Source organism: Lytechinus pictus, chromosome 14 (assembly GCF_037042905.1).
Source record: "Lytechinus pictus isolate F3 Inbred chromosome 14, Lp3.0, whole genome shotgun sequence".
Taxonomy (NCBI): Eukaryota; Metazoa; Echinodermata; class Echinoidea; order Temnopleuroida; family Toxopneustidae; genus Lytechinus; species Lytechinus pictus.
Window position 1 is genome coordinate 16,933,350 of NC_087258.1, and position 15,439 is coordinate 16,948,788.

The 15,439-nt window shown below is 35.3% G+C and overlaps 1 protein-coding gene and 1 long non-coding RNA gene across 2 annotated transcripts in view; one reads left to right on the forward strand and one right to left on the reverse strand.

The window, feature by feature from the left end:
• The first annotated feature begins 145 nt into the window (after positions 1–145).
• Positions 146–6,886, forward strand: LOC135156653 (uncharacterized). Its single transcript, XR_010295710.1, has 3 exons — positions 146–892; positions 939–4,245; positions 4,368–6,886. It is a non-coding gene; the product is annotated as an uncharacterized LOC135156653 (long non-coding RNA).
• LOC129275774 (rho guanine nucleotide exchange factor 10-like) overlaps positions 4,249–15,439 on the reverse strand; it is a 30,943-nt gene continuing 19,752 nt past the window's right edge. Inside the window, exons 10-19 of the mRNA XM_064109528.1 lie at positions 14,934–15,040; positions 14,196–14,332; positions 13,724–13,815; positions 12,956–13,080; positions 12,428–12,759; positions 11,830–11,981; positions 10,460–10,602; positions 9,443–9,614; positions 7,712–7,984; positions 4,249–7,157 (exon numbers count right to left, since the gene is read on the reverse strand). Coding sequence (XP_063965598.1) covers positions 6,739–7,157; positions 7,712–7,984; positions 9,443–9,614; positions 10,460–10,602; positions 11,830–11,981; positions 12,428–12,759; positions 12,956–13,080; positions 13,724–13,815; positions 14,196–14,332; positions 14,934–15,040 — 1,952 coding nt within the window. The 3' untranslated portion in view covers positions 4,249–6,738. The remainder of the gene's footprint in view (positions 7,158–7,711; positions 7,985–9,442; positions 9,615–10,459; positions 10,603–11,829; positions 11,982–12,427; positions 12,760–12,955; positions 13,081–13,723; positions 13,816–14,195; positions 14,333–14,933; positions 15,041–15,439) is intronic.

The window sequence follows — 15,439 nt, forward strand, 5'->3', positions numbered from 1 at the left end:
AAGCCTAACACACATCAACCTCACATAAACACACACATGTTTTGATCTTTACAGAAGCAGCTGCTCTCATATGATGTCACAAATTCAAATCTTTATGTTCATTACAAGTGACTCTAACAGAAGACACAACAAAAGAAAATGTATTTTTTATGAAAAGAAGATTTCTGTCATGATTTGACTAGCTTATATTGTACAAGGAGTTGCCTATATTACGGCATTTTTTTCTTACTTTTGACTAGACACACGCACACACATGGGGGATTATTCTTAAAACATAATCTCTTAAATCTCTTTTTTTTTTTACTCCTGCAATATCATAAGATCTTGACTTCGGTCATTTTATACATACATGAAAATCATTGACATATCTACAATCAAATTGTCTAATTTTAAAAACTGTTTGTCCTATTTCAACACCCATAAGGATCAAAAGGATTATAAAATGCATAATTATATAGTGATTTGATAATTTTTTGATTATACATGTATGATACACAACATTGCTTGAATCAATGCAAAATGAGAATACAACAACTGGCTTTTAATTTAAAATTGATGTTCAAAGTAAATTTGCACCATGATTAAGTAATGATATTCACACAAAAATAAATATATTTTTTTGTCAATTAATATAGTTCATTTGAGCTTCTCTTATGTATAGATGCATACAAAACTGCAACACATCGGTGCCTACGTAAGCAAGAAAATTCATAGTCATGAATTCTAGAAATTTTTGCATTTCCACTTTGTCCATCATATTGCAAAGCAAGCCAGAAAGTTAAGTTAACTTCTTATGAAACATGAATCCCATTACTTTTCCATTTCAATCAGGGGGCACAAGCTACAGTCCTGGCTCATGAAATCTGCTGTGAATTTACCATTAAAGATATGGGTATATTTTTAATTTATAGCAGTAGTACCATATTAGTGACATATAGGGGGGGGGGTGTTTCTTGAAACCATATCATTTTGAATGACCATATAGACAACCCAATTTCCTTCATCACCTCAATCTAGACTACGAAGATATCAGTTTAACATTCTCAATATTATGTTAATATTTTCAGAGGATATTTTTGCCTCAAACGTTTAGTCACAGTATGCAAATGTTGATCAGTATATATGCAAACATGTGTTCAGTGCAACATATTTTGGCCATCATCTGAATGTAATCTTTTGAACTCTATCATCAGGAAATTTCTTGGCTTGTACTTTGGTTGATTGTAAAGTCATGAAGAAATTTATGAAACAGCTTTGTGAAACCTAGGTATAAAAAAAATACATGCAAAACATCTTTAAACCAAGAAAATATTTATCAGCAACAACTTAAACACAAAGTCAAAGACTTGCATCCCATAGAATTGAATCTTTCTCAAGGATCATGCATTATTACAACATCATAACATAATAGATTTACATTTAATACTCAAAATCAATTGTAACTTTCTACATGTATGGTTTGCGATTAATCTTAATATTGTTCCAATTAATTGTATCGTTGATGTTATCTTTGATTTTACTGGGACTGAGGATCCAGCCGATAGAGTATGTTGCTAGACTTGTATAAATACACTATTGGAGTTTATAAGCTAATTTGATTTGTTGAAAATCCAGAAAATTTAGCAAATATTTGAACATATAACAACCAACATTCCAGGATACAATGTATATCACATGATGCAAAAGCTTAACATCATCTGAATTGATCTTCAATTTGACTTTAAAAATTAATACCTCTGGAGTGAGGATTTCATATATTGCCACACCCCCTAAAAATGCATTCAGTACCCCTTACATGAACATTTTAAGGATTTCAATCAAAATGAACTCAATCCATCTTTAATTTTTAGAGAGAAGGGCCAATTCCACTGACAGATATGCACAGGTAACTAAAGAAAACAGCGTAAGTTCTGGTCATGTGTATGGTCATGGCCTTGCAAATCAGTGTATTGATTATTTCTGAACCAACAAATGAATGCATTTTGTTAAATCTCAAACCGATTATTATTAAAATTCATCCCTACCCCTACATTAAAATGAACAAATGAAATAGAAAGGCTTGTCTTCAGATTTTTTTATACATGATCAGATGCCGGAATGAAACAAAAAATATAATTTAACCTCTTCCTAATCCTTCAAAACAGGCAAAAATATATATGACTTCTATCCACTCATGGGCATAAATGTCATATAAACAGTATTTCTCTTTCAGTTCCCTTTAAGAACAAAACATAACAGCTTTTGGTAAAATAACATGTATACAAACATAACACAAGAAATATAAATCAATATTTCAATATAGATAAACTTTCTTTACACGTCATTTCCATTCTTTGTGAATTTATATCATATAGTGAAATTGGTGGCATTTACCCCCTTTTTTCTCAGGAGGAAAAAAAAGAATAGCAAAAATAAAAGTATATATAAGCTGCTTTTGAGACATTTCTGAAACTAGTTTCGCACCATAAACATAGCACATAATACATGCGGCGGACAACAGAAATTTGGACGATTTAAGTTTATGTGGTGGCACAGTGTCTAGAAGAATCAGAAAAACAACATTTGAAAATCTACTGCAAATGCGATGCCATGGAGCAAAATGTGAAACATATGTATAATCCTCTTCTTTCTTCTTTTTTTTAAGTTTTGTGTGATTTTCAGTGATTAGTTTGAAATAGTTGTGTACAAAATAATCTAGAATATATACTGGTGGAAACTACTGAACATAAATTGTTATAGCATAACATAGTCTTTGCACCTTACCGGTACATTTCGTTTGTCTCCACACACCTTGCATTTTGTTCTTTTCTACAGAAAACATATCTTTTTACTGCATTTTGCACATCATTCTACATGCCTGGCAACACAATATGGCAATTTACACTCTACTAAATGTAAATATCTCAAATCTACAAAAACATTTTCATTCTAAACATAATTCTTATTAGAATAGCATAAAAATATTCCAAGAAAGTTTTGTTTCTTATCATGTAGAAATAACATGATGAAATGGTAGAAATAAAGTAAACATACAAGCAGGTATTTAATTACAAAATGGGCATTATTCAACTACTTTACAATATTTCTTCGTTCCATAACTTCTGTTTCGTGTCAATAATTTCAATCCACCAACGCAAGCCTGATATTACAAAAAAGAAATTGGCATTTACAATAATAAAATTTGCAAATATGAAATCAATATACAACATGAACAAGGAATGTATACAAATGATACTCAAGCAAATATATACTCACATTCATTGAAACAAATACATTAATTTCAGAATTTGACAAACCTAGCATCCAAAATAGCATCTAAACTAGTGCAATGACTGAAAAACATGTTTTGTGGATTGACAACTTAGAAGTAAAGTTCCTCTAAAAGTCTACATGAAAATGGATGCACGATTTAAGTCATAGTCTGAATGCAATGTAACACATTGTAAACACTTCTTATCATGGAATAGTTTGATTCTTGCATTCCTTTTGTTTCTCGTTGATTTATCACTACTCTGCAAATGACATTTCAAAGTTCTGTCTGAAAACCCTGGAGACAATAATTCTCCTTAAAAACACTGACATTTCTGACTACATAGTACCTGGGTACAGGATTAATTAAAAATAAACTGATCTACAGCTATCGTAATTGTCTTTAAAAGGCTAATATACAATTAATACTATTTACTCTAATCAAGTATCATGCATCGATAGTTCTTTGGTATAAACACACTTTTGTGACCTGCACAATCATTCCATAGTTTATCGTTGCCCTTTTACCTTACGATTTTCTTCAAGAAAGCTTCAAAAGTCCCAATTATGAATTTGTGGCTAAAATCCCATTTCTGTAAATGCTTACTTCTGATTTGTAATGTATAAATAATTATAAAGAAAATAATAAAAGGAGAGAGAGAGAGAGAGAGAGAGGCTGGGGGGGGGGGGGTTAATAATGGACACTGCAACAAATATATTTATATATTGTCAAGAGGGAGTGGTATTAAAGTAGAGAAGAATAAAAAATCTTCATTCATATTCCCTCTTTTCTTTTCTCACAGAGAAAGGCATACCAGTAGATATAGTAAAACAGCTCCACGCCCCTGTAAGAATAACATATGCTTTTGGACCAATGGATACTGTATAGTTGTTTGTTAAATGAATACATCTCAGCATCATTTATCTCATCTAAACTTGAATACACATCTTGTAAACTGAACATTGGTGGTTGAATATATTTCAAGGTCTTTATTCGTCTTATAATAATATTTTTTTGCCTCCGACGAAGATTCTGCTAGGATCGAAAGCTTAGGCCCCTTTTGACTTTCTAATTTACTCCATTGGCTCTCTTGTATTAGATAAGCAGTTTTCAGCAGCTTCTTTTTGCCAATAATAAATATCATAAGGATAATGACATACATATTTCTTGTTATACAGGTAAAATGAGAATCCTCTACATACAAACATGCCATGACTTCTGGTAGAGAATCATATTTCTGTTTTGCATGTTTGGTTGCCCTTTTCCATGTTCTCACATCCTGTATATACCATTAGTGTTTCATATGTTTGTAATGCTGTAGGAAAGCATATTTCCATATACATGTAATGGACCATATTAAATATGAACTTATATGAGTATACAGTAGAGAATGTTTTAAAAAGACTATAAGGTTATTCACTCAATACCTTCAATGAGGAGTAGCTAATGTAATTATGCATCTTGCCAAAGGAGCTAGTACTGGGATGGGATTTGAATCCGAAACCTTGTGGTTCACATTCAAGTGATGTCACCTTTGAACCAGAACACATACAATATCCAAAACTTCCTTCATATTCTACCATCAGCATGACAATGAGTGAGTCTAATAAAGGTTTTTTTTTGTCAAAAGATAATTTATAGGTATTTTCCCCGAGAGCTGTTATAATCTACTGGGATCATTGCATCTGATTGGCTAAAAGAAAAACTGCTTATGAAAATCACATACAAGATGCATCATGAGCCAGATGGATGAGTCTAATCAAGGGGTATTTTCAAAAGGTAGCTTATCAGACATTTTCCCCGAAAGCTGTTATAAGCTTTTGAAATTGTTGCATCTGATTGGCCTGGAGCTAAACTGTATATGAAAATCACAGACAAGATTGTTCATGAGCCAAAATGGACGAGTCTTATGAATGAATTCTGCTGTCCCATGACAAAGTTTCTTACTAAACGAAGAAAACGTGTCATTGTTCTACGATTAAAAATAGTTACTTGCTTTGAAACATCTATATATCTGAAATTGGAGGCTATGTGATTTTATTTCCTTAAGCATCATGTAGGACATACAGAAAATATCTCAAATCAATAAAAAAAGAGATCAATTTTGGAGAAAAAAAATGGAACTGCAGAATTATTCACATATGCTTCAATTTTATGACTGAAAGATATATATAGCAAAATTTGGGGAAAAAAACTTCTGCAGAATTCCAATTAATTGTCTCCAACCGTCTAACAACAGATGTTGATTTTGATTTGATACTAGTACTGACTCTTAATGAAAACATGCATAAGATAAACCAATACCTGAAATACTAGAGTAAGACATCGTCAATACTGTATTGGGAGATAAATGGAAACATCTACTTTATTTTCTAAAGCATCAAAATCATCGTTTAACATACATATATAGTAGGTATATGGGTACCGGTATTAACTTAGTTCTTGCTTCCTCGAGGAAATTGTCCAACGTTGTTTCCCCGGTTCAATTATAGGCATAAGCTTTAAATACTGGTTAGAAACCATTTCACTACTCCAATACTCTTCTAAAACCTAAAATACAAAATGAAATGCCATAATGCTCTCAAAATATTACACATTAGGAGTATTTCAGAAAATAACACATCATATGAAACAGAATTGTGACCGTGCAAAAAGAAAGCTTGCATTTATGGCTGAATAATTTCTCATACAGATTATTGTATCTATATTGATTCGTACACACAGCTCCCATTTATTGTTTTACTATTCCCAAACTTCATTGCCTTGTTTCTAGAATGTTTATCATCAATGGTAAGTTATAAATCTTATAAGCTACTAAAATGATACAATTTGATTGGCCAAGAAGGGTACGATTATTGAATTCTATTTTTTGTTGTTGATCACTATTTTTATGCAACAGGGCCAAGCATATAATAATGAAGCTCCATGATCCATTGGATTTTGGAATTGACCAGTCAGGATTGTTGTTGCATCATGGGCTTCTTCACATACAGGTTGATCATTAACCGATCAGAAGGCTTGTCTTAAATGTGAAACTGATTGCAGAGCTTATTATTGATCCTCAATCTCCCCTGTTTGTTTCTCAGTATACTACCAATCTGAACCACTTCTTGTTTAATCAAATGTAAAATTTGGTTTAATACAATGCAATTGCTAATATAGACCTTATGCATTGATGTCATCACACCGCTATCTTAGATGCTGAAGCATGCATTGGTGATCTGCAGCTGGCGCATCTCTGACAACTCTCTTTATGCATATTCCTATATCCTCTGAGGGAGGGCGCTATGAAAATATGATGTCATATGCATAAGGTCTATTTTCAGTTATATTTTTCACAACAAGCAGATAATGTCTAAGAACCATTCACCAAATATTGAGGTTGATTTGAAACATAATTTGGGCTTTATAAAATGCAGTTGCTATTTTTTTCAGTTATATTTTCCCCCAACAAAAGCAGATACAAACAAATATGGTATACACTGGGGTTAATTTGAAACCTGCCACATAAGCAGCTTAGCTTCATTGGATACATTCTCCCCCAACCTCATCAGGTAATCATGCCCCTCCCCACCGCTTATCACCATTGACGTCGTACTTGTGACGTTGGCAGACACTTCGACCTCGCTCGCCGAGCCCAACCGCCCCGGTTGGCTCCCATCCACATCGTCCTTTGCTTCGTGGCAGTGTGTGACCGTTGTGGATATGCCGTTGGTAGTGGTGGTGGTGGTTGTAGTGGAATGGTCCCCGTTGGTTGCTGTTGATGGGTTGCCGTTGCTGTTGAACGTGAGGTTGAGGTAGTCAGTCATGGGGGACATGGCGTTGTTGACGAGATCGGCGGTCTGGCTGCCGGACTTGAGACGGCTTGAAGGGGTGCTGAGGTCTGACAGCGATCGCGAGGCATCACCTGGATTGGATAAGAGTACAGATTGGAAATTGTTTATGTCTTTATTGCAAATTGGTGACCACAGGTGCCAGTGAATTATCGATTATTTATTTTATAAAATGATGTGCACTATTTCCTACTTCTTACTGCCTACATGTACTTCTACCGGTACTTCTTATCAGCATCAACATCATCAACATCATTATCATCATCATCACCATCATCATCACCATCATCATCATGGTCATCATCATCATCATCACCATCATCATTATCATCATCATCATCAATATCATCATCATATCATCATCATCACCATCATCATGATCATCATCATCATCATCAATACAATCAACACTTTTCTTATCTTCTTTCCCCTCATCATCAACATTCTCATCATCATCATCATCATCATCATAAGCATCATCATCATCATCATCATCATCATCATCATCAATACAATCGACACTTTTCTTATCTTTTTTCCCCTCATCATCAACATCATCATCAACATCTTCTTTTCCATTACTATAACCAATATTACTTCCACCAATATCACTTCCACCATCACTTACTCTCTTCATCCTCTTCCCGTGACGAGAAGAGCACCCTATCGTTGGTCCTGTTCAGCTCCATGGCAATCAGCATCCTCACGGGTCCCTTATGTGTGTGGTAGGACACCATGGCAGGGCCGTTGACTAGGGGAACCCCCTCTAGGCGTGGCAGGGGAAAGTTGACCAAGATACCGGTGTTTGTCCCCACCCAGAGGGACCCGTAGCAAGCCAGGAGGGTGGTGACATGGACAGGCGAGGTCATGTGGAGGCTGGATTGGGCCTTGGACGTCACACCTGAAGAAAATTTGAAGAAAGGAAATATAAAAGAAGGTGAAAATCACAAGAGATAAATAAATATAAAAAAGGTTAACCCCCCCTAACCGTATTTGGAAGGAAGTATCTAGAATGGGGGGGGGGGGAGGACTGCACCAACATCATCCATGAAAGTTGAATTCTCGCTCGAAGAAATGAGTATTAAGAATATAACTCAAGGAAAAATGTATCAATTCATACATCAACCATGTACAGTTGAGGCCAAAAGTTTACATATACCCATGGAATTTATTGAAATTTGTTCGCTTGCCAAACATCGTAAAGTTTATTATATCTTCAGAAATATGAATACTACCATGACGATTTTTGGTATCATATAAAAGAGCGTATTAAGCTCTTTCACATGATTGGGATGCCGTTGGGATTAAAGCATAGGCTATTTCAGGTGGAATTTTCTTTGAAGAAAAAAAAATAATATTCGTGCCAAATGTATTCTATTGTTTGTTATATTTTCAAACATTGTCTCATAGAAATATATAAATGTCAAATCTATGATTTATATTACATTTTCTATCATGATATGTCACCACTGAACATAAAAAGTGTAATCTGAAATGTTTGTGTTGAGAAGTAACTACCACAAATATGAAATGTTTTTGTAAAGTTTTTATTTCTAATTTGTCAAAAATATGAAGATTCTTTTGGGAAAAATGACACCTAAATATTTTTTCAGCTCCTGATATCAAAGCAATGTGATAAATGGGTATGACATACTCATTTGTTTGATATCAAATTTGTCATGATAGCACAAATATTTTATAAGATACAGTAAATTTGATGATGTTTTACAAGTGTCAACTTTTCTTTGAATTTCCTGGGTGTATGTAAACTTCTGGCCTCAACCATGTAAGCACTTCTTTGTTCCTGAATATCAAGAATTCATTAAAAAAAAAAGTCATCTCATTTCGTGATAAAAAGGTATAGCCAACAGCTCACTAAATTACTCATCTTGAAATAGCATCGTTTGAAAGAAACTTGCAGAAACCATATTTAGGACTGTCTTTTGAGCCCTGTTACCATGATTAGTATTTTAACAGAGATAACAGCGATGGTAAATTGAAGCAACAGGACCCTATTTCATCAAATTTATCATCAATTACAAAATGTTAAAGGTCTATGATAAATTTACTTCTATCCAGTAGAATTGTGGGATTTCAGTATCAGACACTTGGAACTTAAATATACCTTATGTATATGATGTCATAGTTTCATAGGGCCCTCCCTCAGAGGATATAGGAATACGTGTAAATGAAGTTGTCAGAGATGTGACAGCTACAGATCACTAATGCATGCGAGGCAATGGCTCCAACCTCTGAGATGGGGGGGGGGGGGGTGATGATGTCAATGCATGAAGTCTATAAAGAGCTCTATGAAACAGGGCTACGAGCGTTCACCACAGATTTGCCTAGTCCCACTTACTTGCAACCATGCGACCTATTGGACTGCCCACACTGATGTCTTGCAGTAGCTCCATAGTCTCGGTGTGGAAGAGTCGTATGCTATCACACTCGGCAAAGGAAACCCAGACGCCAACACCCGCTACGACCATCTTATCGATCACCATGTGAGGGTCGTGCGCTTCAAAGCTCACCTAAAATGGGGAAATATAATCAAGTTAAAGGGAACCATTAACTCATTAATTACCAAATTCTGTAAATTCCATAGGCTTTGCACAGGGCCCATGTGATTCCAGTACTCAATAGGTTAAGGCTGGGATGGTAGAAGATATTGAGTGTTTATTTTCTTCAGATGAAAAGAAAATGGACACAGAAAGTATTCCATATCCATGACACTGCATAGGTCTTGGCAGACATAACATTAATCAATGTCAAAAGAAGGAGGAGAAACAAACAAAAATGCTGCCAAATATAAAATTGGAATATCTGTAGAGTACAATTATTTATATACTGGTACAAAGCATATGGCAATGAATACAACTGTTTGCTATTTCAAAAGTATAATGATAATGAGAAAAAAAAAAGGTAACTGAAAATTAATACTTAATCCAATTGAGAGCTGAGGAAAGAAGACCATGAAGACCTTGATTAATATTATGTCCAAGTTTTATGAAATAGACCAATACAATTTCAGAATTATGATGGTAATTCAACAAATACCCCCAAAATTGCAAAATTTCATTGACCTCAAATGACCTTTGACCTTGGTCGTGTGACCTGAAACTCGCAGAGGATGTTTAGTGATACTTGATTACTCTTATGTCCAAGTTTTATGAATCAGACCCATAAACTCTCAAAGTTATCATGGTAATTCAACAAATATCCCCAACTTGGCCAAAGTTCATTGACCCTAAATGACCTTTGAACTTGGTCATGTGACTTGAAACTCAGGCAAGATGTTCAGTAATATTTGATTACCCTCTTGGCCAAAAGTGGAGGAAAAATACCAATAAAAAAATGACAAAAGAAAATTTCTCACCTGTTTGAATTCACTTTCAGTGTCTATAAGATGTACTTTATTTTCACATCCACACCACATATCATTGCATACAGCCAACAGACATGTCGCAGCTCCATCGCCCAGCTGTGATACTCTAGGCTCTTTGACTTTCCATTCTCCCTCTGGAATAAAAATTGAATTAAAAACAATTCACAACCATGTTTTTTTAATGTGAATGCAATGTATATGACAACTTGTGTTAATCTCGATGTGTGAGTGATTTCCTTGACTTTGTAAAGGGAGTTGCCCACAGAAAAATGGTATTTCCCTACAATTTCCCTGGTTATTCACACAAGCTTTTAGGTAATTGTTATTTCCCCCCCCCCCCCCTCTTTTTAGTAGGTTTTCTATCTTCCTTCTTTTCCTTTTCTTTTCTTTATTGCACCATGAGCATCTTTTTATGATGGATACCAGCGCATTACAAATGTTCATATTATTTAAAATATTGTAAAGCTTTTTTTTTTTGGGGGGGGGGGGCAAGACATAAGACTATTTACTTGTTTTCAGTATCTTTCTACATTCTTAAGTATTTTGACGATGGGAAATAACAACGCATTTGTCGATGTGGCAATATACTTGAATGTGCATTATCGTGATTTCTTGTAATCATTTCTTGTTCACAGTGTACAATGTAATTTTTTATGTTGAAATTCATCTGCATACCAAAGTGCACGACGGTTAAACAATGGATCTTGAATATAAGACCTGCACAATTTTTTCAACATGAATCTAATCTTATTTGTAGATGTAATACTACTCCTCCATTGTAAAGAGACAAAATTTCTATAGTTGAGTTACCGTATAGCTGTAACCCGGGCACTGTATCACAAACGTTTGCAATCAATTGGAAAATGGTGATGGCCAATCAAGAGCTTTGTACCATGCTCAGTTTGTACAAACCACTGATCAGGAACCATTCAGAGCCATTCTTTCATGTTTGCACTCCATTGCAAAGCTCTGTGATACGGGGTCTAGGGCCCCGTCTTATAAAGAGTTGCGATTAATCCGATCAATCACAACTATGGAAAGCCAGCAACGTCAACATCTAAAATATTTTCTAGATATGCTGTTTATTCATACTTTCATTGCTTTCTTGAAATGTGATGGTACTTCTCTTGGTTTACAAAGGACATTGCAATAATTTCCCGCAGAAAGGAATATGACACCGATGGATTTCCATACATTTGAGGTCGATAGTATACCATCGTAACTCTTTGTAAAACGGGGCCCAGGTGTAGACAATCACGTAAGAGTTTCTTCTTTGATTACGAACTTGATTGGTGTACAATATTAACAGCTAGATGATATTTAAAAGATTCTCTTGAAAATGTTTTGATGATGAAACTCACCCTTCGTCCTGACGTATATAAGTACTGATCCATTGGATAAAGACATGAAGACTCTATTGTTGAGGTACTGTATAGCTGTGATGGGGTGGGTGGCTTTGAAGGTTGCTAGAGGCTCACTCTTGTCAGATTGGTTTATTCTGTAGATTAACACCCTTTTAATGAGATGGGATTAGGAGAGAGTGGAAAAATGGATTTAAAACAGGAAGAAAAAAAACTTTGGCTGCCAGCTTAAGAGAATCTAATATCTACTGACATCTATTATTCTTTCATCATCAAAATAATTAGAATTTACACAATTGTCATTGCCATCATCAACATCATTGTCTCACCTCCATCATCATCACCATCGTGTCATCATCATCATCACCATCATCATCATCATCCTCCGCATCATCATAGTTGTCATCATCACATCTACCTTCACCTCCTCTATCATCATCATCATCATCATCAACACCACCATCACAATTATTATCACCACCACCACCATCACCGCCACAATCAAGGCAAAGGTGTTACCTCTCAGTGGGGCAACTTGCACCACAATCCCCCTCCCTCCTTCCATTCACCCCCCCTACAACCCTTCCGCCCCACTCACCTTCCCGTCTCCGTCCCCATCCACACCGTATGCCTGGTGAAGCAGTAGTCCCCCTTCCTCTCGTTCTCCCTCCTGTTCAGGTACCCGCCCATCGGTCCCGGTCCGCTCCAGCCTGGGACGCACTCCATGCACACCACACACCCCTCCGTGGTCTCAAACGTCTCCAGGAGCTGCGGAGACGGGGGCATGAACCCGACCAGACTGACGTGACAAGTCGTCTGGTCGGAGCTGCACACCCAAAGACAGTTCCTCGCGCCCTCGTTCTGGAGGATGCCTTTCCGTCGGCTGCGGTGGCCAGGTTGTTCTAACGGGCAAAGTACCGAACACTGGAACTAGAAAATTGAGAATACATAGGATTAATTGAAAGGCAGTGGCTATTTCCAGTCCAAATGTCTTTGACCAAAAATTAACGACAAATTGCATATATAATAAAAGGACTTACGCTAGATTTTAGTGCCCTGTAAATCAGGTGTGCTGTGTTTTAGAAAACCGTATTAAATGAAAAATAAAGCTCACGCTTCAATTTACCTTTGCTTGTTGTCGTGTAGGGAAGACGGGAAGAGCTTTCATGATGAGGGGTACGCCAAAATTCATCTCTGCATGGGTTGTGTCGCCCTCATCTGGTGCATACCAGCCAGGATTGTTATGAGGTTCTGAAAAAAATTAGAAAATCAAAGTAAAACAGTTTAAATTGTGAGTAGATATGAACTAAAACCACAATGAATGAATACGGTGATTTTTTTCTGTATTGGCAGATTCCTTAATGTACTTTCAATTTCTTGGCATACTATTATTCATATCCATTTTCAATTCCCCATGTCTCTTCTTATCATTTACAGGGACATTCCTAGTCAACTTTAAGCAAAAAAATTATGACAATCTGCAATAAATAGTGGATCTGCTTCTTGCCAAAGTACAAAATGATTGATTTGGGTTCATCAAAATTAAATTTGCAGTTGATTTCTGTTACACCCTATCAATCTCTACTTATATAATTTACATGGTAATATCTTTGTACAATATCGCATCTTTTTCAAACTCATTCCTCAAGGAGCACTCGGGAACAAGATATGTCAGTTGCAGTTGATCAAGGTGTACAGCATTCATTCAGAAATTATCATTGATGCCTTCTGAATTTTCTGTGTGGAGATTTTAATCCCTTTAAAAAATATGTATCTGTTTTTTTGCGGAGATACTCTCACATCCTGTCTTTATTTTTACAATGACACAACTTCACTACATCTCTATTATTTTTCCTTAATTTCCATGTTATTGGTAGAAGAATTGGAAACCTACTCATTCCTAGTTTTGCAGTCTCCAGAGCCGTGATCCAATCGAGTTTGATCTTGGCGCTCACAGCATCAAAGACAATAGTGACTCTTTGATCCCTGCAAAACAAAAAGAAAACATAACATATATCATATATTATATTATTTATTATTATTAATAATATGACAAGATCTTGAAATATGACATACATATACAGTCCAAGATCTGTTCAAACTCTCACCTATAAATTATTTGGGGTTATTGAACATTAATAACAATAACTCAAATACCTACTTTATTCAGTGTAAATGAATTTCAGAGAGAGAGAATCCTGAAATTAAAAAAAATTAGTTAAAAGTTCTTGTAAGTATAATTCGCAAGATGTGTTCAAACTTTTACCCAAACGGCTTTTTTCGCTTTGTGCATTATTGTGATTTTAACATGCACAATCACATACATGTATATAAAAAAAAATTCACATATGATTGAATCTACTTACATCTGAACTGACGGAAGTGATAACTGAATTTTACTGACGTCTGCCTGCTTGATTTCTTGCCCTTTCTTTGTGATGAGTTTATTGATGATTTCACTCCATTCATCAATATCATCTCTTGTGAGGACACCATAGGTACCCTGCAAAGAAATAGGTGAATCCTTCAGTTAGTCTATTAACTTGGATAACACAATGATTTGAAATGAACACTGCCATCTGCATGCTTGGTATTCTTCTCACTTAATCATGAACCCATGACTAAAATGATATACAACTTTGAACCCCATAGGAACAGTGCTTTAAAACAAAGTGATTATAATCATTGACTTGAATGCTGGAAATTGAAAGCAATTTGGATCCTGGAATGTTCAAGGCTTTCTGGGGAAGTTTGATATTGTAGATATTTTTCTGGCTTGCACCCAGTGAATAAGATTGCACATTCGATCTTTAATATAAAAGTAAGAAAAAATCTTGGAACCAGTTGGATTTCAACCTCTCATCTACTGATTGCTGGTCAACAACTTTCATCAATGGTCCATGGCACAGTCAACATAAAATAAGAACAAATATCTCGGTACCTTTTTTTATTCTTCAGAAATTTCTGGACAACGATCAGATACAATTTATAATTTGAAACCCCACATCCAAACCTATTTCATTTCATATTAAACCCAGTCGAAGTCATTCACGTGTGAGGATATGGCTTTACTTATCACTAGTATAGTATTTCTACAGCCATACCTTCAATGTTCCTATCAGTGCTCCAAGCTGCTTGACAACGGCAAGGTCATGAAGAAGGTCATTCCTCTCCTGGTATAACTGCCTTGTTGAGCCACCGTAAAGGTATTCTAAAACACAAAATTAGAATAACATATACAGTTGGTGGTCACAAACTTCCCCTTTTTGTGTTCTTTTTTTATATTCTCATTGCATTTTTTTCTTTTGCTTTTGTTTGTTTGTTTTAAGTGATACAAATTAAGTTTAAAGGTGGTTCAACCAATCAAGCTCCAGGCTTATGTTATCGCACCAATGAACTGTTTGTTCATTATGTGCTTTACATATTTTATATACTTTTACATATTCTCTATGTAATCTCATGCATTGTATTCATATTGTGACATTGTGAACATGCATGCATGAATGAATGAATGAATGAATGAATGAATGAATGAATGAATGAATGAATGAATGAATGAATGAATGAATAAATAAATGAATAAATAAACAAACGAATAAATAAACAAATA